The sequence below is a fragment of the Vigna unguiculata genome, chromosome 9 (assembly GCF_037176805.1).
Source record: "Vigna unguiculata cultivar grain cowpea cultivar isolate G323 ecotype 2 chromosome 9, ASM3717680v1, whole genome shotgun sequence".
NCBI classification, from domain to species: domain Eukaryota; kingdom Viridiplantae; phylum Streptophyta; class Magnoliopsida; order Fabales; family Fabaceae; genus Vigna; species Vigna unguiculata.
In genome coordinates this window covers 45,570,853-45,595,876 of record NC_140800.1, presented here as the reverse complement: position 1 = coordinate 45,595,876, position 25,024 = coordinate 45,570,853, and the positions used below count along the sequence as shown (strand labels likewise).

The 25,024-nt window shown below is 31.2% G+C and overlaps 3 protein-coding genes and 1 long non-coding RNA gene across 5 annotated transcripts; 2 read left to right on the top strand and 2 right to left on the bottom strand.

Annotated features, from left to right (window-relative positions):
* Positions 1–256: 256 nt before the first annotated feature.
* Positions 257–2,730, bottom strand: LOC114163038 (glycosyltransferase family protein (DUF23)). Its single transcript, XM_028047084.2, has one exon. It carries the CDS (start codon positions 2,535–2,537, stop codon positions 564–566), a length of 1,974 nt encoding a protein of 657 aa, XP_027902885.2. The 5' UTR covers positions 2,538–2,730; the 3' UTR covers positions 257–563.
* A 2,344-nt stretch (positions 2,731–5,074) lies between these two features.
* Positions 5,075–9,517, top strand: LOC114164087 (putative serine/threonine-protein kinase PBL21). The gene is made up of 6 exons (XM_028048596.2): positions 5,075–5,472; positions 5,544–5,731; positions 5,883–6,072; positions 7,886–8,277; positions 8,636–8,905; positions 9,108–9,517. The coding sequence occupies exons 1-5, from the start codon at positions 5,379–5,381 to the stop codon at positions 8,894–8,896; spliced, it is 1,125 nt and encodes a 374-aa protein (XP_027904397.1). The 5' UTR covers positions 5,075–5,378; the 3' UTR covers positions 8,897–8,905; positions 9,108–9,517.
* Positions 9,518–13,430: 3,913 nt separating this feature from the next.
* Positions 13,431–17,168, top strand: LOC114196128 (putative serine/threonine-protein kinase PIX13). Its single transcript, XM_028086660.2, has 6 exons — positions 13,431–14,163; positions 14,384–14,643; positions 15,749–15,884; positions 15,984–16,120; positions 16,370–16,493; positions 16,575–17,168. The coding sequence occupies exons 1-6, from the start codon at positions 14,082–14,084 to the stop codon at positions 16,991–16,993; spliced, it is 1,158 nt and encodes a 385-aa protein (XP_027942461.1). The 5' UTR covers positions 13,431–14,081; the 3' UTR covers positions 16,994–17,168.
* On the bottom strand, positions 15,447–16,766 carry LOC146884000 (uncharacterized). 2 transcript variants are annotated; one of them, XR_014984361.1, is made up of 4 exons: positions 16,580–16,717; positions 16,332–16,475; positions 15,950–16,073; positions 15,447–15,874 (listed from the first exon to the last, which is right to left on the bottom strand). It is a non-coding gene; the product is annotated as an uncharacterized LOC146884000 (long non-coding RNA). The 2 variants fall into 2 exon arrangements; XR_014984362.1 differs by lacking the exon at positions 16,332–16,475 and having other exon boundaries at positions 16,580–16,766.
* Positions 17,169–25,024: the final 7,856 nt, after the last annotated feature.

The following is a 25,024-nucleotide window of genomic DNA, read 5'->3' as shown; positions in this document are numbered from 1 at the left end:
TGAGAGTGTTTCCAATTTAAATTGAAACCATTTGTTATCTAAAACATATAACAGACAATTAAAAAGAAAAAAAAAAACATATGTTTGATAAGTTTGGTTTAAAACCTCAACAACTAAGGTAAATTGGAGTATGCTAGCTATACTAATATTTTGATTTTGTAGATTTGTGAATTTCTGATTTATACGTTTGATTTGTGTTTCACATCAAAAAATAAGAAAGAAAAGGAAACAAAATTAACCCACAGACGAAAACGAGAGGGAGAGAAAGCATGTCAAAATTGAAGAAAGTGAAAGAAAATGACATCAACGCAAAAATGGAACAATGACGGTTCCTCCAAAAATTCCATTCCTCGTGTAAAAAAAAAACGAGGAATAGAAAAACAAAAATGGAACGACAATGCCACACGAAATACCTCAAACCTTCTAGTTTTTTTTTTTCTACATGGAGTGAGTGATGAATGTGACATGTGTAGAAACAAAAGGAGGTGATGATGTTTCTGAATAAATAAATTTATCACTGTACCATAAAAGCTATGGTGTGTGTGTCTGTGTCGAAACAGGAATCATCGTAAGTTTTGCCATGCCATTGTGTAGCCGTTGGGCGTGAGCAACCGAAACCATTTTCGGGTCAAGAATTTCAACCTCAGGTCCCTAACCTCGCAGAATCTGTGTGTCCAATCATTGGGTTCAATGGGTTTGAATCCCAACCCAGGAGTTCTATCCTTCGAGGTTGGGTTCAACTCTTGTTTCCAATCGACGACATAAGCAGAAACCCTCCTTCGGAACTTGTTCTTGAACTCATCCCAAGCTTGGTACTTGTAGTGATTCACCAAACCCTGTTCCAAGCTAACCGGCTTCGACACGAACCCTTCCTTTTCGTTCACCTCAAAATGGTGTATCACGTTCCGCAAACTGGGGTCCACCGCATCCACCAACACCATCGATTTGTGCCTCTGCTCCGTCCTCATACGACACGTGTACCCCTGCGTCACACCTTCCTCCGGGTGTCTTCCTCGACCAGAAGGTCCAAATTCCAAACACTTCATCGACACTTGTCCCACCTTGTTCTTTCTTCCTTCTTCTAATGTCTGGTTCTGTGGCAGCAACGATTTTAACGAAGGGTTGCTTTCATGTACCCAAGAGGGAGAAAACACGAACTCGTCAACATCCACGTACATGATCCATTTACACAGTCCCTTTGATTTGGAGTACACAACACTGTGGGAAAACCCGGCTTCTTGAGTCTTCGGCCAGATCCAAAACACAGTGCTGATGTTGTACCCTTCTTGTCGGAGCTCCCTGATCAAACTATACAAATCATCGTCGCTTCCGTTGTCGTATAAGAGGAAATTATCCACACCAACTTTCGAATGATACATAACCCATTCTCGTAAAAATTTCGCCACGTTATAGACCATGGTGCATGCACATAGCTCATATTTGGGTTGTGCCTCCACCGGGTGTCCTTGTACAGCGGCGACGGCGTTTCGCTTGGGGTTAGACCTAGGACTGTAATAAGCTACCGAAGGGACAACGATGTTTTCCGCAACGATCTCAAGGGAGATTCCGATTCTGTTGGGTAACCCATAGTAAGAATCTAACACCGGCTCAAAGTCTGGGTGGGGGCAACGAAACACTTCCTGGACGGAGCTCGTGACGGCGCTGTGAACTCCGTTTCCAAAGTCAAACACGCAGCGGAGTTCCTCCGGAGACCTGTCGTATCCGTTGCGATGGTTGACCCCTTTGGCGAACACCACAATATCATTTTCCGTGGAGAAAGACTCGAACACGAGAAAGTTCCACTTGATGAGTTGAGGCATGGGTTTCGGCAACTCCGTCTCCGATGTACCCGTCACAAGGGTGGGCTGGGAGAACAAGCGGTGCCGCCGGACGGATTCCGGCAGGTCGCACTTGAAGGTGGAGCGGTTGGTGAACGGTAAGACGCCGGAGAATCTGGCCAAAGACCTTGCCTTGTTGGGGAAGAGGCAATAGTATTGATTGGAGGGGGAGAAAGGCGTGTTTATGACGACGATGACGAGAATCTCCCAATCGGGGATGAGAACGGAGACGGTGGATAAGGAGTCCTTGACGGAGGAAACACGACGTGTTTGGCGGGTGAGTTCGTTATTGTTGTTACTGTTACTCTCGACGACATTCTTGTTGTTGTTGGTGGTGGTAGTGGTTGTGGTGGTGGTGGTGTGAAGAAGGAATGCGTTGATGGCTTTTGTTTTTGGGATGTCGGAGTAAGGTTGCCAAGTGGAAATGGCATTGCGAGAGAGGTAAAGTGAGAAGGAAGCGAAGGTGATAATGGAGAGTATGGAGACAATGAAGGTGGTGCGGGGTCTCCGTCGCATGGTTTCCCCAAAGAAAGATAACAACGACGACGACGACAAATTGTTGGGGAAACTAGGGTTGTTAATATTGTGGTCGAAATGGGAGGGTCGCAAATGTTGCGGTGGAAAAAGGAAGAATAATTTGAGGTTGGAGAACGGTATTGGAAAAGAGAAAGTTTTTTCATTTTCTTTATTAAGAATCATGTTATTCTATGAGGTGAAAAGCTTCGAGTGTTTGTTATAAATAGTTGAGGTCCCTTTTTGTATATATATATATAGAGAAACTATATATACATGTGCGTCTGAAACTCAAAAGTAGTCGAGGGGATGAAAGAAAGAAGGAGCAGTGTAAGAAGATGATGGGAAAGTGGTAGAGGGTGTGCATGGAGAAAAAAGGTAGAAGAAAGACAGAGAGAAAGAAAAAGACAGAGATGTTAGGGTGGAAAAGGTTTCTGTGTTGTGTTGTTGGGGACGATGCAGTTGTAGGCATGGCATGTGGAGGTCAAAATGGCCAACCACAAGGGTAATAGTAAACTCAAACCTTGTTCTTCACGACGTTGCGAACTTCTTGCGCACAGAATGCGCGACAATACTCTTCTCTCTCATTTTGACCTTTTTCAAATATTGAAAGATGTTGACCATCATTGATCTTAAAAATACATTAAAATATCATCAAATCACTTCTGTGAAGGAAATGCCTTAACATAATGCACACCTAATATCAACAAATTAATTATCATCTAATTATTTTTGTAGCTTATTAATTTAATTTAATTTAATTAAACATGAACTATATATAATTAAGGATCCATTGCAGGAAATATATCCAAGTCATAAGTTCAAGACTTGACTCTTATAAAATTGATATATTAGAGAAGTCATAAAATAGAGAACACTAAAGTTAAGACCGTGAATTTTAAATAGTAAGTCATACAAATAGAGAATTTATTTTACATTAAAAACATATTATGTTTCGAAGATATATTCCATAATATTAAATGTTTTTAGCTTGAATTGTAGATAATAGATTATTAAAATAATGTTTGGTGTGAGATTTTTACTATCCGTATTATATGTTTAACATATTTGAATATTGATTCTCGCGTTAATATGCATTTTTGTTTGATCTTTATGTTTGTCTGTATTTAGTTTTAATTATATATAATATTTTTTTTTCAAAAGTATAAGATTATTGAAAGATGAGATCTCGACTTTTTTAAAATGTAATGATGATACTATAGAAATTATCTTTTGTAGAAAGGAAAAAAAATTCTCAATTATGGCTAATGTAAAAATCTTGATTTCTTTCTTTTCATGTGTTTTCTATATATATATATATATATATATATATATATATATATATATATATATTTCACTTTGTAACAAATTTGTTTCATGTAATATAAAAATGATCTCTTTTAAATGTATACTTATTTTGGACATAATCTTATTAAATAAAAAACTCAGTTATTAAATGTATACGTTTTCTTTTATGGATTTATTTTAGTTCATCACCTTAGAATAAATGTTTGACTGTTTAAATGAAAAAAAATAGCAATGAACTGAAATTAATTTCATAAAGTAAATTATTTGGAGAAAAGTTAAACCAAATTATTATTTGAATTTAATTTTTAAAAAATTGATTACTTATTTAAAACTACTCGAATTATGATTTTAAAAAATTAATAATATATTTTCAAACAACGTGTTTATTAATGATAGTTTAAACAAGTTTCAATTTAAACTGTTATAAAATATTTGAAAACAGTTTAATTTTGTTCCGTTAACTCTAATCATAATATAATTTAATTCATCTGTTCAACAAAATAGCTGTGCCATTCTAGAGTTCATTCAAAGTTTTCATTCAATTTAATTGTATTATTTTCTATTTTCAATATTTTTGTCAGTACTTAAAATGTCAAACTTTTTGAAAGAAAATATAATGCACATAACAATTCAACCCTCCAGCTATGTTCACAATATTGGTAGCTAGCAATAATAATTATTATTGTTATTACTATTATTCTCGTCACAAAGTTATTATTATTATCATTACATATTATTATTCTAAATTATATTTCTAAACTAAAAGAAAAAATAGATTTATTTAAGTTACATTTTCATGTACATTTCAATCTGAAATTTACATTATACAAAAATTTAGATAAAATATCTTGTTTTAAAATCTCAACTAATTCAACCACCTGTTTAATATCCTAACATTTTGAAAACGGTGGAAAGTGAACGGGGTTATTTGAAATGTTTTTTTTTTATGGAGCAACGGACTAGTAGTAGATGTGGCGTTAAAAGTTAAACAGAGTGAAGAACTTTCGGCAACGGTTAGATAGTGATTGGTGAACGCATAAGACTGCAAAACCAACGGAACAGTAAGGGTAAAAATGTAAACACACAAAGGAAACGATGATGACTGGGACCGTAACGTTTATAAATGCGCACTAGATTGAAAGAGAAGGGTTGAGAGCGACCCGCTGCAATCACGCAGAGACATAAATGCAACCCAAAGTGGAACTCGAATAATTCAAAATCCAAAACAAACGTAGAAAAGGCCAAGACTAATGAACAACAACGCCAAACTCTTATTATATTTTAATTTACCTTGATACTAATACAAATCCAAATCCAACTTGGAAATTAATAAAAATAAAAATAAAAAATAAAAAGCTATCCACTAATGTAGATACAGTGTTCGTTCCATCTAGTTCCAGAAGAAGCCTGAACTAACAGACAAAATAAAACCATATTCAGATTGTTTCCTACGCGTCTTAAATTTTATCTTCCGGAAACGGCATTTCGCGCATCTTGCTGTTATTCTTCTTCTTATTTAATAGATTTAATATTTAATATTACTATACTTTCTATTATTATTATTATTATTATTATTTTGGGGACTGGCCTCAGTGATCCCTAGAGAGAGGAATCAGAAATGCAGAACAACCTCTGTCTGATTCACTCTTTCGGATCTTGTTTCTTCTTAATTGGTATTATTATTTATTTAGTTTAAACGAAATTCAGTTCTCTGTAGCTATGAGTTGTTTTTCGTGCTTTGTTTCTCGCCGGAAAGATGTGAGGAGGGTTGAAATTGACAATGGCACTCGATCTGCTACAGCTGCATCCTCAGGTTCGTTACCACACTCTTTTTTTTTTTTTTTAGTTTAATTTGTTAAATTGTTTGTTTAATTTCAATTGCAGAGGGTGAAAGGAAGAGAGAATCCTCAGAGGCAAAGGGGAAGAGTGTGAGTAGTGGTAAAGGAAGTACTGCAGCGGCTAGTTTTGGTTTTCGCGAACTAGCTGCGGCGACGAGGGGTTTCAAGGAAGTGAACTTAATTGGGGAAGGTGGTTTTGGAAGGGTTTACAAGGGTCGACTTTCAACGGGCGAGGCAAGTTTTATTTTTGCTATTTTTGTTATTTTCTTCAGTTTTTTTTTTTTTTTGAATGTTAGTTTCTGATTGTTGGTTTTGGGCATTTGGATATTTCGGTTGTTGTTTCGTGATAATGTTTTTTTTTTAATTAATTTTTTTTTTTGCGCAGCTTGTTGCCGTGAAACAATTGAGTCATGATGGTCGACAAGGTTTTCAGGAATTTGTGACGGAGGTACTTATGTTGAGCCTGCTGCACCATTCTAATCTTGTGAAGTTAATCGGCTACTGCACGGATGGAGATCAGAGGCTTTTGGTTTATGAGTACATGCCCATGGGTTCACTGGAAGATCATCTTTTTGGTAAACTTATTATTGCTTATTTTTGGTAACTACGATTAGTGTACTTTCACCATTTTGAAGTTGCTTTCTTGTATCATGTATGTAACCTACATTACAACTTTGACTGCGTGAAGTGATACAAACTTAATGTGTGTTTGGATGCGCGGTTTCCACCTTTGCACTCATGTCTTTCTGAAGCATAACAAAGCTGTTTCCACGGCTTTTTAAGACCAAACCTGCTGTTAAATTTCCCGGATAACTTCTTCAGTTTCTGGTCTTCCCCTGTATTTGTTAGTCAACAGTCTATGCAACTATGCAAATGCACATCTTGTTCTTACTGAGATAAGGGTTTTTCATTAGCATTATGAGATGATTTTTAACCTTATGTGTGTATCATTTGTTTTATGTTGATATTTTATTGCTATTAACTCCATGCGTAGTATTTCTGGCTTTTGTCCTCTTCCTTCTTCTCCAAAAGATTCTCCGTTACTCAATATAAATTGACTATGAAACAGACTGGAGCTGGTTTAAGGAGAGTCGTACCAATTAAATTGGTCCACTATGGAGGAAAAATTGCATTCTTTGCTTTCTAGTCATTGACTATATCACGACAGAGTCCCTGACTCACTTGTATTTATGCAAATATATGAATGATCTTAGGCCTTGTGAAGAAAAGGTTTTTGCTCCCTCCAAAGAAGGGTGTTAGTTGTTTTCTTGTTCTGGGATTTAACTATTTTAGTGTAGGGGCTACAAGCAGCTTCTGGAGAGTGTCATTAAATAGCTGCTATATGGCATTGTGGAATTCTTCATAACTTTGATAACAACTCCGTCCACTACGGGTGTTGTGGTTGTGGCAAGTGTCCTATATCCTCTTGTCATCTCTGGAGTCACCAATCAATTGATCCTATGTTGGCAAACACACTGCTACTGCAGCAAATAGGAAATAGCACTATCGAATTTGACTTCTAATTGATGCAAAAGGGTGTAACGTTTCAGGTTTGAAGAAGTGCAATGCAGCTACTATTTCACTGCAAATGACAGAGGTCGTGTGCTTTAGTGTCTGTGATTTTGAAGCAGCACTGGAAACCAAACTTTACCCCGTTTTTGGGGTTTTAATATTTTTTTTTTGGGTCTTTACGGCACCCCTTTTTGCTTTATTAGGTTGACTCTTCTCCCATTTGAACAAATAGGCAAAAGCAAGTCTTTGATTCGTATTGGATTTGAATGTTGCTGACAATGATAATGGATTTATTGATTATGACCATGTCTTCAATATTGTCTATTTTTAGTATTTATGTGTATGATAAAATTATACACATTATTTTTAGACTTTGCAATAGTGATCATCTTACATCCTGGTATCCTGCTTTAGAATTTTTTGGAGTTGGCCGTTATGTGCTGCTATGCAGGGTTGGCTACTTAAAATTTTGAACTTTAGTTAATATTATGACAATGCTATGCATTTAATTTTTGTTTGCACAAACTTACTTTTTATATTTCAACTGCTATTTGCCCTGTAGCAGATTATTGGTTTTCTGCAATCTGCAATTTTTTCAGCAGAGGTAGTTTTGTGCTTGAATTATTCTGTGTCCTAAAAGAGATCACGGTTATTTTTGTGTTGGCCAAGATGTGGTAAATTTAAGATAATAGATATCTTGGCTTAAATGTGAGTTATGAGAAGACCAGTTTAGTTTTGATTAGGTTGCATTGTTATGAAGTCCTCTTGAAATATATCCCTGAATTAGTTTCTCCTTTATGTGATGTTTACCTCCTACTTGTGATGATTAAATATACTATTACTATTCAGGTCATAACTTTATCCCCCTCCTTTCAGATCCGACCCAAGACAAAGAACCCCTAAGTTGGAGTTCTCGAATGAAGATTGCTGTTGGAGCTGCTCGTGGCCTCGAGTATCTCCATTGTAAAGCAGATCCACCTGTTATTTACAGAGACTTGAAATCTGCTAACATCTTGTTAGATAATGAATTCAACCCAAAACTATCAGATTTTGGGCTTGCTAAACTTGGACCTGTTGGAGACAATACCCATGTTTCAACCAGAGTGATGGGAACATATGGCTACTGTGCGCCTGAGTATGCCATGAGTGGCAAATTAACTCTTAAATCTGATATCTACAGCTTTGGTGTGGTTTTGTTGGAGTTGATCACTGGACGTAGAGCAATAGATGCCACTAGAAAGCCAGGAGAGCAGAACTTGGTTTCGTGGGTAAGTGTTTAATTTGGTACAGTTTCTTTAAAAAGAGATTCCCCTTTAAGTTAAGTGTGTTAGTTTGTCTTAGCTTTGCATGTAAGTGGTTCCTTTTAAGATTTTAATATTTTCTCTACGTACTGAGAATCCTCACATCATTTTATATGGAAAAGTGTGCAAAAACTAGTAAGTAGATCATGTCTCATTGTGAAAGCTATAACATGTGATCATAAGATGTTTCTCCATTAACTCTAATAAATCATTGGGATTAACTGACATGTCAAATGTTTTTTTTTTTTTTTTGTGGATGACTTTGTTGAAATGAACCTTCTTCACATATAGGATTACTTCTTATACTTGGTATTCTTTTGTCCAGTCTCGTCCATATTTTAGTGACCGGAGAAAGTTTGTGCATATGGTTGACCCTCTTTTACAAGGCAACTTCCCCTTGCGCTGTTTGCATCAGGCAATTGCTATAACTGCTATGTGTCTCCAGGAGCAACCAAAATTCCGTCCACTTATTGGTGATATTGTTGTTGCACTGGAATACCTAGCTTCTCAGAGTATTACTGAAGTGCATAGATATGGTGGGCGCAGCTCACCACAACAACCATCATCTGAAATCGACAGAAATTAATATTCACAGGTATCTGATTCTAGCCCGCGTACAGATTTTCTTAACGGTTTGGTCAGCATAAACTACCAACTTGGCTATTTTAATGTCGTGTTATTATTACTTCAATGAACTTATTGACATTAGCAGTAGTGAAGATACACTTCGTGATAATAGCAGTAGTAAACATGTGGATCCATTTAATTACAATGCGTATGATTTTGTTGTTGTTTAGGCTTAAACTTCCTCGAGTCACCTCTGACATGCATCTTGTCTTTTCAACCAAATGAGAAACGGTGGAGGTGGAGAGTGTTTTTACTTGTTGCTTTCGGTGTTTGGTCTTAGCGAGATTGGCTGGAGGTGGAGGTATATTGGCTGGAGGAAGGGTATTTATTTATTTATTTATTATATATTTTAGTTGAGAAAGGGGATATTAATGCTTCCAAATGCGTTCTTCTTTATTCTTTGGTCTTGTTTTAAGGATAGATTAGCGAGAGGATGGATGCACTTTGTGTACATATGTTGGTCTTTTTTTCCCCCTCTATAGTCTTGTATTGGTCTTTAGAGTATTCTTCGACTATGATCCTTCATTCTGTCTGTTGTGAAAGAATTGCTCTGTGAAAGAACAGCGAGTTTCCTTCTCCAGTTTTATTTCTAAAAGTGCAGCTTTTATAATTAAGATATTATAATTGAGTAAGCATTCAATGATTAAATTAAGATATACAGATATGTTAAGATGTTTCATTTTTATGTTTGCTAATCTATTAATTTGTTTGATGTATATTACATTGTTTTTTTACTTTAGGCTTTCTTTCTTCTATATTTTAAGTGTGTTTTCTTTGTCTAGTAGTGGTAAGGATTTGTTATTGACGTTTTAATGTTATGTTTTCATCTTCAATCATTAATATTTTGCCATTGTTTAATTTCTGTGTTGATTAATTGATTAGTTAGTTTGATTTAAAAGTAACATTAATTTTGGAGAAAAAAGATACTTCTTTTCTATCATATATTGAGATATTTTGAGATTTGTCTTTTTTTATTGTTTGGCAATTTACGAATGTTTTCTATTAAGTTTTCGATGTTACGTTTTTTATCATTATTAATTAATTGTCGAAGTTTTGGTTTTTTATGTTAACTATTTTATTTATTTAATGCATATTTATATAAATAATTTTAATTCTTTTAGAAGGTATATACTTCAAATTTTATATATATATATATATATATATATATATATATATATATATATATACTCTTGACCCACTAATGAGCTTGACTGATTTGCCTCGAGTCCTCCTTTAATCACTAAAGTCTTCTTGATTTTGTATTTTCAAAATTTTAAAACAATTCAGGATATTAAATGGATCGAATTTAAAATTTAGAAATATAGATGTAGATTTAAACATATCTATTGAAATAGGTTTAAAATAATATAAATTTTAAATTTTTTCTCTAAAGGTAAAATGAATGCGACTTACAATAAAGGTATACTTTTTTTTCTTCTTCTGCTGCGGCTTGGTGTTCATACTTTAAAGATATTTTGGTTTTAGCATCAACATTATTTGACTTTATTGTGGGTTATATTTCAAAGGCAAAATGAAGAAAAATTGTGTTGTATGGTACGTATATGTATTACGTCCAAGGAATGCAGCAAGAGATGTCACGTGGGCGATTCCAAGCGTTCACACACACACACATTCAATCATCACGCCTACATGCATATCATTCTAAATTCAATTCAATTGATTTATTCTAAACAATTATAAAAATACAAATTATATATGTACGTATATTAAAAAAGTGTATTTCTAGATCTAAAATAATTTTATGGAACTTATGTCTAAGAACTAGAAAGAGGGAACATTTGAGACCTGGTCTACGAATATGGTTTGACACATTATCTTCCCATGCCAATAATAAAAGTATACACTATTAAATTAATTGAATATAAGATAAAGTCTCAGTTTTTTTAATCTTAATTAAGCTGAATCATTTTCCATCTATCAAATATATATATGTAATATGCTACTGTAGTATAGTGATGGTGACATAGTCAAAACAAATTAAGACTATATAAGCCTTTCACTTTCAGGATTTACTTCTTTTTTTCTCTTTTGTTACGTTTCCCACATGTGAGATACATCCGATAAGAGTTGGATAAAATATAAAACTAATGATAGTTTTTGTTTGAGTAAATTATACATTTGATTCATTATTGTTTTACTTTTTTTTCTTTTAATTATTTTTCATACGTTGAAACTACTCAATTTTAATATATATATATATATATATATATATATATATATATATTTATTTATTTTATTTTCATATTCTAATTATTACATTTATCGATGCATTTTAAATGAATATATTAGATCGTAAAATTAATGGTGTTAAAATGAGGTAACTGAGGACACATCACATATTGAGTTAAAAATAAATGAATTTAATTTAACTTACTTTTTAATCACTTAAACATTCTATAACCCTGTTTTACCTAATTTGAGTTGGTGGATATGTTCTTTGAATTTATTTTATATTACTATAATACGATTAAAATTAATTGATTATACTTTTTCTGTTTAGTAAAATAAAAATACTTCCATATCTCATTCACATTAATTAAAAATAAAATTATAATACATAAATAAATTAATAAATAATTATAATAAGTAATTTATAAAAAACAAAAAATAATAATTAAAAAGTATTGTTAATAAATCGAGAGTCAATTTACCTTAAGTCATTCTTGAATTCGTTTAATTCATGAATTAAATATTTAAAAATTTAAAATTGTTTCAATCCAACCTAATCCAAACATGTAAAAAGTTAAATTTTCTCACAAATTTTAACATATTTTACAATCCATATAAAATGATAAAACAATGGTACTCAAGGATAACATCATCTTAGTAATATGAATAATACACTAAGCAATTAGGCAATACAAATAAAAATAAATGTTTTTTTATAAAAACTACCAATTTTTTTTTTTTATAAAAACTACCAAGATGAATGAATATATGAATTTATAATCAAATAATAATATAAAAAACTTATATTATCACTTACTATTTAACATGTAGAATCATTATGTATTATGTATTTGATTTTCAAAATAAATTAAAGGATAATAAATTCATGTTAAGCGAGAAATAACTAATTATCGATTTTGCATTGGAGAATTGATTCAACAAATCCTATTAATTTTTGGATAACGATACACAAACATCCATTTCTCCTTCACCACCCTCCCTACACCAATAAAATAACACTTTCATTTTAAAATATAAAATAATTAAAAATAGATTAAAAAAAAGGTTCAAGTGTTAATTTTTTATTAGGTATCAAAAAGGGTAAAAAAAAAAAAGAAGAGATGTGTATGTAAATTTTTTTCTAGATTGTTTTTCCCACCCGTGCATGCATTTACAATGAATTTGCAGAAAATGGAGTTCAAACTTGGCCCAACCCCTTTTCACTTTAGTCTCCAAAGTGAATGATTTTGTGCAATGTCCCCAACATCCAACATTCATTGCACATGCTTTCTTTCTTACATCAATTTTCCTCCTTCGACCTATTCTTAGCATCAAAACAAAACTGCCCAATGCATGCATTGCTCACATTGTTTCTTCATCTTAATGCAACCATGACGCAATCACACGACTTTCAGATTATAATTCTCCTCCCATGTATGAAATTGAAAATTTTCTCACTTTCTTTTGTGCGCCCCACAACCATACACGTTTACCACACACATTACTCACGAGTCGATATGAAATATAAAGAACATATTACAAATAAAGAAAAAATTGTTTATCACTATTTGACGATCATTTAAAAATTTGTGTAAGAATAAAATAGTCTTAATAAAAGTTAATTTTTTATATTTCAAAAAGAAAGAAAAAATAAATAGTTATGAGGAATGATGTCAAATGATAGTAAAAAAAAATGATGTCAAAATACTAGTGTCCTACAAATAAAAGCATTTCATAGAAGTTAAAATATTACACATATTTTTAAAAAAATTTGCATCGCAATGTGAAAACGAGAAGACCGTTTTGTTTTTAGTGGAAAGTTCTTACGTTTCTTTTTCAAAGAGGCCAAACCTCAATAAAATTAATATATGTTCTGAACTATTTTCATACTATAATATACATGGACTACTTTATAGGAAAAAAAACTATTTTGTATATTAATTAAACTCATACTTATTTCAGCATTTTTTTTTGGTACATTATTACGTGTGTGTGTAAAAAAAAATAGCCAAGTCAAGTCTTGACTACATAGTTTAAGAGGTCAAGGATCTAATCCTTCTCGCTGTTGAGAGATTCAACGAGCCATTACTATAGTTGGTTACTATATTATATAACAACGCAATTTCAAAATCAAAATTTGCACAGGGACAACAATACCAAGTCTTCAACATACCTGGTATTTCTCTTTTATTTTCCTTAATAAATGTTTAGATGAACAAGTCAAACTTGAAAGATGTGTTAAGGTGTGTTTCAAAAAACAAGAATGTTTTCTACCTAGTTGTGCATGTATGTGTAGGTCATGTAGGTTAAATATTGTAGAACTTCAGGTGTTTGTGAAAATGTCCATGTTGGATGAAGAGGAGGAAGCAGAAAAAATAGCTATAGAAATTATGAATTGTTTGTAGAGTTTGTCTCAACGGAGTTTCTTTTGAGCGTCGCTGCATTAGACATCGTCGTGTGAAATGTTAACGCCAAGGCTGACTTTGATGGCGTTGCCCACTTGAACTGCAAACTGTTCTTATTGGAGGAGCAGTCGCAGATGCTGTTTACCGTGAGGTTTAATTTGGAAAATAGTCTCAAAATCCTTCATTTCACAGACATGAATTTCTCTGCCAGTTTGCAACAACGATTTCAGGATACACGTGGAAACAAACAAGCCTTAACTGCGAAGTCAAGGGTGGGACTAGGGAATCATTTCATTATTCAGTAACCATAAACTATTATTTACAAGCACAAAATCAAGACTAGGGAGACACAAAGAAAAAGTCAAGAACCACACTATTCTCCTTCCTTTCAATTCCCCAATTAAATTTCTCTGCCTTAGCCCTTTCTTTTCAACTTCTCCTCACTTTCGTGGAAACCCTCACCCTTACTATATCATAACTCCGCAACTTTGTCAACTTCATCTTTCGATCACATAGACTTGTTCCGTTGCTCACCACTTTCTGTCACTCATGGGAAGCTGTTTTGGAAAGACAGATGATGGTAACAAAACTGATCAGTACAGAATTCGCACCATCCATAAAACTCCCCCAGGTACTTGTACATATGATCATGATCCAATATACACAATTGTGCTTGTTTGTGTGTGTATCCCTCTCATAAAACAAACCCTTTCATTATTTTTCCTTGCAAGCTATGTATATATAGTTTCTGTTTTCACCCTTTTATGTTTTCTTAGTATCATGTATGTCAAACATAGGATTGTTTGTGTGAACCCACATTGGAAATGAAGGCATTAAGTGATTAAATGCAGGGAGACCAGAGAAGAAAGAAACGGTGGAAGGAAGAAAGGAAGAGGATTTGAGGATACTTATAAATTACACGTTGGATGATTTGAAAAGTGCGACAAGAAACTTCAGACCAGACACGGTCCTAGGTGAAGGTGGTTTTGGACGTGTTTTCAAAGGGTGGATTGATAAGAACACTTTCAAACCTTCGAGAGTTGGAGTTGGAATCCCCGTTGCGGTGAAGAAATCTAACCCCGATAGCCTTCAGGGTCTGCAAGAGTGGAAGGTATGTTCCCTTCTGATTCCTCAAGATTCTTGTCACAGTGATTTGATTCGGTTACCTTCAATTGTGCTTTTGTGTTTGTGGGTGCGCGCCAAAAGCATAAAGTCTTTGCTTTTCATGATTGGGTCGACAAGTGATAATTTATGTCTTTTTTAACTTGTTTCATGTGCCATTACATGAATATGCATCTATATTGAATTCTGAGTTGAGCGTATAAAACCAATACATAACCCACCTCAAACTTGATTATTTAATTTTGGTGACTTCAATCGTGTCTCCACTTTGTTCCAAAACTTCGTATTGGACAAAATTTGCCGATTAACTTGCCTCTCTCAATCATTAGTGTTAATTTGTCACCGTTGTGTGTATGGATAGAGATGATCGAAGAGATTTGAGTAGTTGGCGTGAGATTGAATATTACATTTTTGTTATTGTATATAAAAAAACTCGTAGACAACCATGTAGAGAAAAATTAAGAGACAATCTTGGGAGCAACTTTCATGTGAACAAAATCTCATACCAAAAGGGTTGAGTCCAAAAAAAGTTATGCTTTCGTGATGAGTTTAATTAAATTTGAATTCCCGTTAAAATAAGTGTTTGTATTTAATGTTAGATTGTGTTTTAAATAAAGTTGTATGTAAAAGAGAGTATGACTAAAACAGAAAATTCCCAGGCATAGTTAATAACATAAGATATCTTAAAAAAATAATAAAGCTTATCCTGAAGTGGTTTGGATTTTAGCTAAATCTATTTAGTGACTTTGGTTCCAACCAAGTAGTCTGCCATTGCAAGAATTGGTCCATATGTAAGAACTTGGACTAACAATCTGAATGTATATATTCAAGTGTCGATGTCAAGAATTATGGGCCATATAGGGTCAAGTCTACTTTTGTAGGGCTGCACTATTTTACTCACACATGCTGATCAGTGTTTAATATTTCAGAAAGCATTAATGTTCAAATATTTCTAAAAGTGTAGCACTATAATTCATAACTAATCTCCACTGTACTTCATATTTAGTAAAAAACAATCTATTATCAATTATGTTGTGAGTATTGTAAAAACACTGACAAGACCTTATATATTGATAATATTAATTTGGATGCAGAGTGAAGTCCAATTTTTGGGGAAGCTCTCTCATCCAAACCTAGTTAAACTAATTGGCTACTGCTGGGAGGATAATCAATTCCTTCTGGTGTACGAATACATGCAAAAGGGAAGCCTTGAAAGCCACCTGTTCAGAAGTAAGAAATAACATTTTGTGACATAGAAACATTAAAATACAAGGATATTCGTCTGTGAAAATTACCAATGATGTTGTTGTTGCAATGTTGCACTTGCAGGAGGTCCAGAACCACTTTCATGGGATATAAGACTGAAGATAGCCATAGGAGCTGCCAGAGGCCTAGCTTTCTTGCACACATCAGAGAAATCTGTCATATATAGAGACTTCAAATCCTCAAACATTTTGCTAGATGGGGTATGTATCTATGTATACACATGTATATGTATATCTATGTATGTGCACTCTCCTAATTCCCTCTCTTCTCATTCAATCAATAATCACACCCTTTTCCCTCTTTTTGTCACATCAAATTACTATTAACATTGATTACTTTTTCTTTTTCCTCGTCTACACCAAAGTGTGGTGAGGGGTGAGAAAATTTATTATCCATCATCATTGACTTAACCTGGTCGCGTTGTTGTGTTGCGACTGTTCATTCATTAGGATTTCAATGCGAAGCTATCAGATTTTGGGCTGGCAAAGCTTGGCCCCGTCAATGGTAAATCCCACGTAACCACGCGGGTCATGGGCACCTATGGTTACGCTGCACCTGAATACATGGCCACAGGTACCCTCTTCAAATAAAAATTACATCTCAAAAAATGATGATTTGTTGATGAGAGAAAAGTGTAATATAAAAAAATTGCAGGGCACCTGTATGTTAAAAGCGACGTGTACGGATTCGGCGTTGTTCTGCTAGAAATGCTAACGGGCAGAGCAGCTCTGGACACAACCCTACCCACAGATATGCAGAATTTGGTGCAGTTCAGTTTGTCATCTCTGAATGACAAAAAGAGACTGCAAAAGATAATGGACCCAAACATGGACGACCAATATTCACCAAGGGCTGCGTTTCACATAGCCCAAGTTATCCTCAAATGTTTAGAATCTGACCACAGAAAACGACCCTCCATGGTGGAGGTTTTGGCAAACTTAGAAAAAGCACAAACTATAAAGTACAAACCCAAAGGGAACAGAGCCTCTGCAATTCGTCAAACATCAGACCTGCATCACCCGAATTACCCACGTTCTTCACCGCCACCGTTTCACTACAACAACAACGATTAGGTTACACCCCAAATCACCCACTCATTCTCCTTCACACCACCACACACTCTTTCTACCCCTATCTTTTCTAAGCACTTGTATTCATAATTTACCTCTTGTATCTCTACAATTTTACATTTCATTACATCATTCTAAAAACCATTCCTTTTAATCCATTTTAGTTCTTGCGAATTTAGACTGTGTGCGCTAAAACAAATTAAAAGTGTAAAGATTAAAAACAGTATTCTTTTAAAATATAGAATCTAAAGAGTAATTAATCATCATATATTATTATAAATTCAGATATTTCTTATTGATGATACACACCTCTTAGCTTCCGCTTTCGGTCATAAATGTTTTCACTGATAGAGTTTCACTCTCATAATTACTTTGATAATCAAATCCAGAGCTTATTTTTAACAAACTCGTGTTGTATACCCACAAAACACGGATTATTTACTGATTCAGAACAATTTAACACCGAAATTATCAAAAGTTTTAAGAAAATTACAATTTTAAGTAAATCATGTTAATATTTCAATATGAATTGAATAGTAAAAAGTCATACCAATATAAAATAGACTTCAACCTAATTATGATAGAGTTGTGTATGATAAAGTTGGGTAATATCAGTTTGACTTTTTCGTATTTGAAATCGTGCAACTCTACAGGGTATAACTTGACAAAAACCGAAGCGTAAAGACAAGAAGTGATTAAATTCGGTATAAAATTACTGACTCTAAAGTATAATAATACGAAGAAAATAAAATTGTTTGATTTAATAACATGGAAACTTCCGGTGGGTCATTAACTTTTAAGTTATTTCAATTAAGTTATTTCAATTGAATCTTACTTTTTAAAAATTTATTTTAATTTGATCTTTTTTATTAGGATATTATTGACGACGTTAACCGTATATAACGTGTTAGCACCTGATTTTTTTATTTTTTTTTTAATTTCTTTCTAATTTTTTAAAAAGAATTGCTTGAAAAAACAGTTAACACGTGGAATAGATAATATGGTCAATGATGTGCTAACAGAAAATGACTAAATTGGAATAAATTTTCAAAAATAAATTAAAAAAAAAACTATGATTAAATCACATTTTAGTTTTTGTTTGCACTACTTATCCAGTCTGATGAAATTTTAAACAAAATTGATCACATACTAATGGCACGTGTTTGTTAAATTAAGCTGTTTTTATCATATTGCTCAAAAATAATTACCCAAATTTGGTTTAACATTTTCATGAATTGCTGGAACTTTTTTAAGAAAATCGAGACTTACTCTTAGTCGTGTTTCATGAAATGAAAGTACAAAATCCTTAACTAAAAAGTAGTGCAACTTATTCAACGTCAATTAAAAAATGACGAAAACTGTTTAAATTTGTTTAAAATACACCAATATAATACATAAAACGATTGTGGTTATTTTAATTTAATAAATAATAAATTCACCCTTCTTAATCTATGTTTAAAATCAAATCATATAAGTTATTTGATTGTTTTTATAGGTATAGTATTTTTATAATAATAAACATTTTTATTTTCAATAGAAAATCAAATTTTTTAACTTTTCTTACCTATAGCTCTTCATTCAATGAAACTACATTTATTTTTATTTATTTCTCAACTTTTCTTTTCTATCTTTTCCAACTTTTTTCCGTCTTTTAATACAAAACAATATTTTTTTTCTACACCTTCATTATTACTAACTGCACCATTATACTAAAAAAAGAAAAACACTAAAATACTCTCTTATTGCACCCCGCCATCCACCACCAGTACCCCTCTTCTTCATTGCACTTCCGTTCTACACCTTATTTTGAACGGAAAAAGAAGAGAGAAAAAGCTTATTCTAAAAAATAATTCATTTCAAAAACTATTTAGAAATTTTGTCCATGAAAGCTCATTCCAAATTGCATTACAAGTGTAGTAAAAAATTTGTCGGGAAATTTTGTTCCATAAATTTCAAAAACCTTGTTCGAGAAAACTTAAGAAACAGCTAATCCATAAGTCGCAATCACGAAGGATAAAATAATCACTTTAGAAATTGTAAGGGTATTATGGGGGTGCAGAAAGAAAAGGCTGGAAAACTGATAATATTATCTTAATATCAGGCCCAAAGAAAACTACCAGAAGGCTCAAACAAAGGTTCAAAATATAGCATTCCATGTATCAGTATTAAAAAATTTCATATTATATAAAATTTTTCTTGTAAACTTTTAAAATAGTTTGTAAGAAAATATATTTTTCTATTATTTTTTCTAAGAATTTTAATTGACAGGTAATTCTTTCATAGATAATTATTTCCTATAAAATTTATTATAAAAAGTGTTTTATATAAAATATTTTACAAAATAATTGGATAACAATTTCCAGCAAATTTTTTTCCATAACAAAATTGATAAATATTTCCTAAAATTAATAAAATAAAATTGACAGAAAATATAAAATTTTTTAGGAATTTATGTTTTAAAGTGTACACAAATTATAAGTTTGTTGTCCGGTTCGAATCCGTTTAACCTGTAGATTAAGTGAGTCAAGTTGAGTTATAGGAATTTATGTTTTAAAGTGCACACAAATTATAAGTTTGTTGTCCGGTTCGAATCCGTTTAACCCGTAGATTAAGTGAGTCGAGTTGAGTTAACCGAGTAATATCTTTTCACCTGTTCTTCCTTTCGTGATTTTGCGAAAGTGTAGTTTCCACCGTCATCATCTGTTACATCATTCACCAAACTAATAACACTTTGCTCCATTTTTGTTGGAAAATATGTTATTCCAATGAAAACTGGTTCGTTGAAAATGTCACTTTCTTGGTTCGCTTGGGTTGTTTTCCATGTCAGTGTTCCATTATACATAAGAAGGTTCTTCTCTGTGTGTGAACTTCAAATTTCTCAACATAATAATGTTCATTGTCAGCTTTCACAGAATCGTATTCACATTGCTTCATCCTCCTTTCTTTCGATAGTTGGTTGGTGAACTTTCCGTGTTCATATTACTGCAAACTTTCCAATTCAACCAAAACAAAAACTTCCAAAGACGTTATTTGAATTCCATCGATTGATTGTGTTTTTATTTTTTTAGGAAAAAAATAATTTTTTCTATGAATGAATGATCATATTGATATATATTCCTATCATAGTCTCACGTCGTTTGAAAATTGATGTTGAAGGAGGTTTAAATATATTTTTTCCTTTATCATTTTATTGACATATTTATAATAAAGAAGCTGAATATTTTTTTTATTTTATAAACAACTTTAATGTATCCTATTTTACTAAAATTTATTTCGTGATCAAGTTTGTTATTGTTAATTATCTGATTAATCATTAATGTTGATTAATTAAAGATAATATTACTTAAGAGAGAATTCTAGATGATATTGACATTTGTGATTAGGACTATCTCAATTTCATACGGATGATATAGCCTAAATGAAAATAATATTGTTTCTAAAAATCATTAAAGTTTAACTGATTAAGAGAGTATATTTTATATAGAATTTATTTTTTATTTATATATTTAAAAGTAATTTCTTTTAATTTGTTTATATACTTTTTTAATTCCGGTTAACATCCTTATATCCTTATATAGATGAATTATGAATTGTTTACACCACCTATAAAACTTATTCAAATTATGTCTTCAATCATTTGCGGGAAATGAAAATTCAATCGACTCGATCATATAAACGTGTTATTGTCTTAATGATTAAGTTTACAAAATTTCCACATGATTTAAATTTGACAAATATTGTATTTAAGAATTAATATATAAATATTATAAAATATCACATAGTACATTAACATTTAATATTGTGATAAATTTTAAATAATTCTAAAATTGTATGAAATTCGACATTTGAATTAATCAAATCTATATGCAAAATAAATTAAACCCGACATGTGAAGATAAAGGTATCATCCATATTTATAGATTTCATAAAATAAACACACACACTCATTTCCATTATTGTCTACTAGCGAACAGAAAGGCACTATAGTACCTGTTTATCTGCATTTTTTTAATTTTTATAAAATTAATAATATTTATTTTTAAAATATGTATAATACATTTTAAAATAATTATTAAATAAAATAACTGTTTAAAAAATTATTAAAATAATGGTCAAAATAATTTTTAAAAAGAAAATAGTTAAAAAAAATAATTATAAAATAATTAATTTTAAAAATAATAATTAAGAGTAAAATTGGAAAATGAAAAGTAGACACAAAAAGAGAAATTCCTTTTATATATTGTTATAGATGATGTACAATGAGAAAAATAGTTTAAGTTTAAAAATGAAATGTTTCTCAAAAAATAAAATATTCTTACAAAGTTAAAAAAATAATTATTTATATTTCACTGCAATCCCTTCATCTTTTCCAAAACAATTTTTATTTCATTATTTTGATAAACTATTAAATAGTCTATTATAAAAAATTGTTTTAAACTTATTTTCAGCTTCGGCATTTAAAAAAAAAGTCAAGCAAATATAAAAAAAAAAAATTAGTGATTTTGAAGAGAAAAAGAACCAAACAAACAATATTCAATTTGTATAACAGTATTTGTGTTATTGATATTTTATAATATTTATCGATAAAACATATGATTTATAAAAACAATAATAATTTTGTGATTATAATAATTTATAATTTTTTATGTTAAAAATATTTAATATATATGATTTTAATTTTAATTCACACAATAAAAATTTTATATTTATTATGTTTTCAATAATTTTATTTTACATCTTTTAATATATGAATATTATGTATCATATACAATTATTTTTAAAATAAATATATAAGCATATATATATATATAGGATACGTGTCATATTTAGTATATATATATATATATATATATATATATATATATATATATATATATATATATATATATATATATATATATATATATATATATATATATATATATATATATATATTAGAACAACTCAAACATGAGTAAGAAAAACAACTTTAAAAATAATCTATATTTAATTTACCTACTAGCAGTTAGAATTTGGTAAAAGAAATTATAAACTACTTCAAAAGCTTACTTAAAAATTTTTTTAAAAATTATTTATGTGGAAAAACTTTTAAAAAATCATTTAAAAAAATAATGAAATGATTAGAAATATTATTTACGTGTCATCGTAAAACCATTTCTTTTAAACCTGATTCTTACACCCAATCTAATTTTTCATTTATGCATCTTTTACAAATCTCCTTGTCAACTTACTTTTTTGTCATTCAATTTTTCCTTCCAAACGTGAAGAGACTAGGGAAGCAAAAGGATAGTTAAATTAAATAACGAATATTTTTTGAGAAAAAAAAAAACAGAAATAACTTACTTTATTTTAAAACATGACCTATTTAGATAGTTTGTTTAATGAATTAAATATGTTCGGAGTACTGAATTTAGATTCAAAATTGAAATTCGTCTTCATAACAAATTTTTATACTTTTACTCTAAAAAATAAATATGTATAGTTTTATTATTCTAATTATATTAATTTTTTTAAGTATCAAATCAAGTTTTAAACTATCATTTGAATTATTTACATTATTTTAACATAACATATAAAATATTGGTATAAAATATTATTTAACACCTAACAAGTCAAAGATAGTTAAATCTGGATTAAAAAAACCGTATTGATTTATTATTAAAATTTATAAAAAAGACATATTTCAACTACTATAATAATATTTAATCCTCAAAATATATGCATATGATTAAACAATTGGATGAAGTAAGTAATGTTAAGATGTTGAAAAAGATATGTGAGTGAGAGCATATTGAAATGAAGTGTGTGATGTTGCTACTAAAGCAAGGTACAAATCTAACTGACATTTCGACCTCTTTTTGAGGAGTTTCAGCGCAGAATCTGCTTTTGTGAAGCAGCGTGTGGCGATTTGCATGATCAAGGCGTGTAGTTTTTGTTTGAGTTGAGAGAATAAGAACCAATTATGACGGCTAATGGGTCCTCCAAACCCAAATCACCCCATTATCACTGCCCGCGCAATGCCAAATCATACACTTATTGCCTTTGGGCCCACCTTCACACTCACCATCATTATTCCCACTCACTTACCCCCCCCCAACTGTTAACTACACCACCAATCAATCATTCAACTCTCTCCTCCTTCTTTTACCACACCTTTCAATATTTTACAATCTCATCATCATCTTCTTCTTTCTTCTATCTTCTTCTATCCACCCATTCCCTTTCACCAACCCAATTCCCTTTCATTTCCCACATTTAATACAGGATAACTGTAATAAATACATTTTACATCAAATAGCAAACTAATATACTCTATTATATTCCGATCGATACATGTGCAAACAAAAAACAAAGTTGATAAGAGGTAAGTAAAGTTATAAGAGTTATCTTATTTTTTAATTTATAACTAATATCAGACTTAGACTTATTTTTGAATTCTGAACAAAGTTTAGGTTTAATTTAATCCTATAAAATTAGTTTATAAGATGAAGTTTGCGTCCATTACTTATACACACCAAATTAACAATATCTTTAGTGTGATAGGATAGGCTCTAACTTGACTCTGATACTATCATAGAAGTGGACTTTAAGCCTAATTCAATCCCACAAAATTGATTTGTAAGATGAGATTTGCACCTCACCTATATACTGTGAAATTGTCTTATTTTTAATGGATATGAAACTTTCAATAAAAAAATATAATGTTCTTAAGGGTCGAAATTAATGATTAAATAGTCGAAGGTCCACGAGAATACGAGAAGCGTCGGATCTAAGGCAGTTTGAAATTATAAGGTTTTGGATGCATGGGGTTGAGACAGAAGAAAATGAAGGTGTGATTGCAAAAGCGGAAAGAAAGGAAGAAGTGTGAGCACGCTGATTAGGTAGCTCAAGTAAAATATTCTCATCATGTGCTTCTCCTTTCACAAAATCTTTTTTTTTTTGGAGGGAAATTTAAGTAACGGTTAGTTCATCTTTACACATTACTTCATTGCCTCTCTTCAATAAGGAAAATAAAAGTTCATTCATCATCATCATCATCCATGCCTTTCTCACCTATAATATAATATACAACCGATTGACCCTATCAATGCTAAAAAAAAAAAACATACATCAATACAAAAGTAAAAGTCAATCACAAATGATGATGTTCATAGCCTCAACCATACGAATCAATGATGATGCTACACTATGATTTCATTAAACTTCCCTTTCTCTAAACTCTAATTCTTCTTTTGGCTGCTTACACTATCTATAATTCTTTTGATCTATTTATAACCGTTGAGGTAATATATCAAAATTTCGTTACATGTTTTTGGTTCATAAAAAATCGTGTATCTAATCTATAATTGAATAATTAATCTATTTGTTTAATGTTGATTAACAGTAATACATGCGTGTGCATATATTATATAAAATATTCCTAATTTTCAGTGAATTTTGAAATTAGTTCATTTGAAAACTTTAAACCAATTTAGTCTTTCATCTTTCGAAATATTTTAATTTTTTTAATTAAATTTTGTTAAGTTTATTTGATGTTTCGTACGCATTTCAAGATTGTATTTGAATTGTTTATATTGTTTGACACATTTTTGTTTTAATGTTAAGATAAATACTATTATGAAATGTGTTTGAAATATTAAATAAACTTAACAAATGCACTATAATTAGAGTGTAAATGTATATCCGTATATAATTTAATTATTTATGTCATTTACGATTGATCCAACACACTATCATATTTAATTATGCAAATTAATAATTGATGTGTTAAAGTCTACGTTTCTTGCGTGGAGTACTGGGCTAATCAGTTTCAAAATAATTTTTGTTAATGCTGTATGCAACTTAATCATACACACAATTTGTATGATTTCAGAATCAACCCTCTCAGAGTAAAATTGTTATTGTTAAATAGAAAGAAGAATACGTCTGTAAAAGAAAGAAAAAACAATACGTACACGCAGAAAAACTTACTTGTTTCTGATCACTTTTACGTTTTAAATTTAGTTAGTATAACCTCACCAGTAAGTTTTGAGT

Bases quoted from the DNA above. Each gene is read 5' to 3' on its own strand.
- LOC114163038 (XM_028047084.2), bottom strand. From the start codon at position 2,537: ATGATTCTTAATAAAGAAAATGAAAAAACTTTCTCTTTTCCAATACCG.
- LOC114196128 (XM_028086660.2), top strand. From the start codon at position 14,082: ATGGGAAGCTGTTTTGGAAAGACAGATGATGGTAACAAAACTGATCAG. The intron at 14,164-14,383 runs GTACTTGTACAT...GATTAAATGCAG, and splicing joins CATCCATAAAACTCCCCCAG to GGAGACCAGAGAAGAAAGAA. The intron at 14,644-15,748 runs GTATGTTCCCTT...ATTTGGATGCAG, and splicing joins AGGGTCTGCAAGAGTGGAAG to AGTGAAGTCCAATTTTTGGG.
- LOC114164087 (XM_028048596.2), top strand. From the start codon at position 5,379: ATGAGTTGTTTTTCGTGCTTTGTTTCTCGCCGGAAAGATGTGAGGAGG. The intron at 5,473-5,543 runs GTTCGTTACCAC...TTTCAATTGCAG, and splicing joins TGCTACAGCTGCATCCTCAG to AGGGTGAAAGGAAGAGAGAA. The intron at 5,732-5,882 runs GCAAGTTTTATT...TTTTTTGCGCAG, and splicing joins GTCGACTTTCAACGGGCGAG to CTTGTTGCCGTGAAACAATT.